Source organism: Penaeus japonicus, unplaced genomic scaffold, assembly GCF_977035675.1.
Source record: "Penaeus japonicus unplaced genomic scaffold, GWHDUDI00000001_assembly GWHDUDI00000020, whole genome shotgun sequence".
In the NCBI taxonomy this organism is placed as follows: domain Eukaryota; kingdom Metazoa; phylum Arthropoda; class Malacostraca; order Decapoda; family Penaeidae; genus Penaeus; species Penaeus japonicus.
In genome coordinates, this window is record NW_028234422.1 from 41095178 (window position 1) to 41097677 (window position 2500).

The 2500-nt window shown below is 44.3% G+C and overlaps 1 protein-coding gene across 1 annotated transcript in view; it reads right to left on the reverse strand.

The window, feature by feature from the left end:
• LOC122245044 (putative glutamate receptor) overlaps window positions 1-2500 on the reverse strand; it is an 80257-nt gene that overhangs the window by 5039 nt on the left and 72718 nt on the right. Inside the window, exons 5-8 of the mRNA XM_086547886.1 lie at window positions 1977-2274; window positions 1393-1610; window positions 961-1141; window positions 570-637 (exon numbers count right to left, since the gene is read on the reverse strand). Of these exons, the coding sequence (XP_086404012.1) occupies window positions 570-637; window positions 961-1141; window positions 1393-1610; window positions 1977-2274 (765 nt within the window). The remainder of the gene's footprint in view (window positions 1-569; window positions 638-960; window positions 1142-1392; window positions 1611-1976; window positions 2275-2500) is intronic.

A 2500-nucleotide genomic window follows, 5' to 3' on the forward strand; every position in this document is an offset into this window, starting at 1 on the left:
ATCTATATATATATTTTAGCATGACATGGGCAGACCTGTAGAGCCCACTATACACAAGCAACTGATTTATTGGCATTGAGACAACGTTTTCAAGGATCTCATTGGATCCTCTTCCAGGACACCTCTTCAACAGACCGCCGGACCTATGACTAGGAAATGACCTGCCCGTGTTCCGTTCCCCTGTTCCGCTCCGACCGCCCCCGTTCCGTTCTCTGTCGCTCGCGTTGACGCTTCTTGCACGTGTTCTCCCCCCCTAGCCTTGTTATGTACCTTTGTTCTTTCCTCCTCAGACCTGAGCTGGGATCCACATGGATCATGAAAACAGTTTTTCATTGTTGGCTCAATAAATTGTTTTGTGACTGTGTAGTGGGCTTTATCTGCGATTTCTCCAACACGGAAGAGTGTTTTGTGCAAGTCTATTTACATATATGTAATATTATATATCAAAATAACTCTTTTTATGTATACTATACAAACACCCCCGTAGACGCGTCTGGTGCATTCCCTGATTTACCATAAACATCGAGAACCCTTCTTTTGAGAGCAGGAGACAGAGTAGAAGGTCTTACTGCTGCACCAATCATGGCGAAGATGAAAGGCAGGAACATCTCACGAGACGTGTAGAAATCGCATCGCCCTTTCGAGGGAGAAATAGGATATATTTTAGCGTTGGTAGGAGACTTACTATACATATATATAAATGAATATGGTCATATAAACAGCATTGGGTATTAGAAACAGAGAGGATGCAAAACTCACTGTAAACAAGTGGTGATGAAAAATAGGAAGAAAAGTGTAAGAACAAAAAAAATGGAAAAGGAATGGGAGTGTACAGTGATGAGAGAAGGAAAGAAGTAAAGAAAGATGAAGAGGTGAAAAAGGAAAAAATTATTAGCAACAGTAGATGTGACATTTGCACTGGCAGCAGCATTTGCAGAGGAGGTAGTAAATCGAACACACCAGTGACTGAGAAGTCTTGGCCCATGAGGAACTTGTGCGTGAGGTCCTCGAGGATGAGCACATTAGGGCCGCTCCTGACGAGAGTGTTGATGGTGTCAAGGTGTTCGGTGGTCTTCCTGTACAGGATGCGACCTTCCTTCCCAGCCTGCGAGACCTCGTGGAAAATGCCGGAGGACACACTCTGGCAATGGAGCTTTGGTTAGCAGTTTATGGGCGTGGTTTGGTTGACTTGTTCTTTTTCTGTTGCAGAACTGATGATCTTGATGAAAGAACGTTGTCTGCAGCATTGATTCCAAGTGGTATAGCATATACATAACGATTGACGTACCAAGGAATATCAAAATAGTCGCATCTAAATGCATCAACACAGAAGTAAATACAAACGCATCTACCATTGTGTTCGTACACGTCATAAAAATCAGACACACTTGCCTCCACAAACTGCACGTAAGCTGTGTTGGCCTCCCAGATCATGGTGCAGGAGGTGTCGTCGAGGACGTCCCTGACCGACTGGTACGGCTGCGGGATGTGACGCACCGCCAGGAGGGACATGAGGTTCCCGGCGTAGCTCTTCACCGTCACCAGCGTCACGATCATCCAGCCGGCCAGCAGCACGCGCTCCCACCGCCACCCGGACGCCACGTCCAGGTCTGTTGCAAAGTATTTATTTCGGTAATGAATGTATGTGTGTGCATGTGTGAATACATATATACATGCATATATGAATATATATATATATATATATATATATATATATATATATATATATATATATATATATATATATATATATGTATATATGTACGCACACACATATATATATATATTTATATGTATTTATTATTGTATATATATATATATATATATATATATATATATATATATATATATATATATATATATATGCATATATAAACTCATAGACAAAGAAAACAGTAAAGAAGGCTAGGGATTAATGGACTAATTAAACCTCTCCCTCACCATTACCCCCCCCCCCCGTCACAGTGACCTTTCACCTTGCATCAGCACAGTCCGCAGGACGCTGAAGTGCAAGTTCCTGGATCCGTGGCCAGGCAGCCGCTGCCAAGACAGGCGGGAGAGAGCGGCCACCGTGAGCGCCACGAGGAGCCCCAACGACGCCAAGACCAGCCACACTTCGGGCGACAGGGGTAGGAGGAAGCCCCAGGGGTCGATCTCTGCACGTCCTCTGCCGCCAAGGATTCTCGCGTAGTCGATTAGGATCGGTTTGGTGAAGTCCACGACGGCGGCCCGGACGGTGTTCATGCCGAAGGGCCCTAGACCGAGGTCGACCTCCTGCAAAGCGGGGAAGGAGCGTCTGCTATTCCGTGGCTGTCTATTCCTTTGCAAATCATGCACTGTACGATTTTGATGTATTATGGATCTCATCGTACAAATATTTTCTCCGTTTCATTATGCAGCATATTGACTGGTCAAATTCAAAGCTGATTTTGCTTCACTTGAGAGTAAAGTACAATTTGTCACGTCTAAGATCTGAGGGACGATTAATCAAACTGAATAT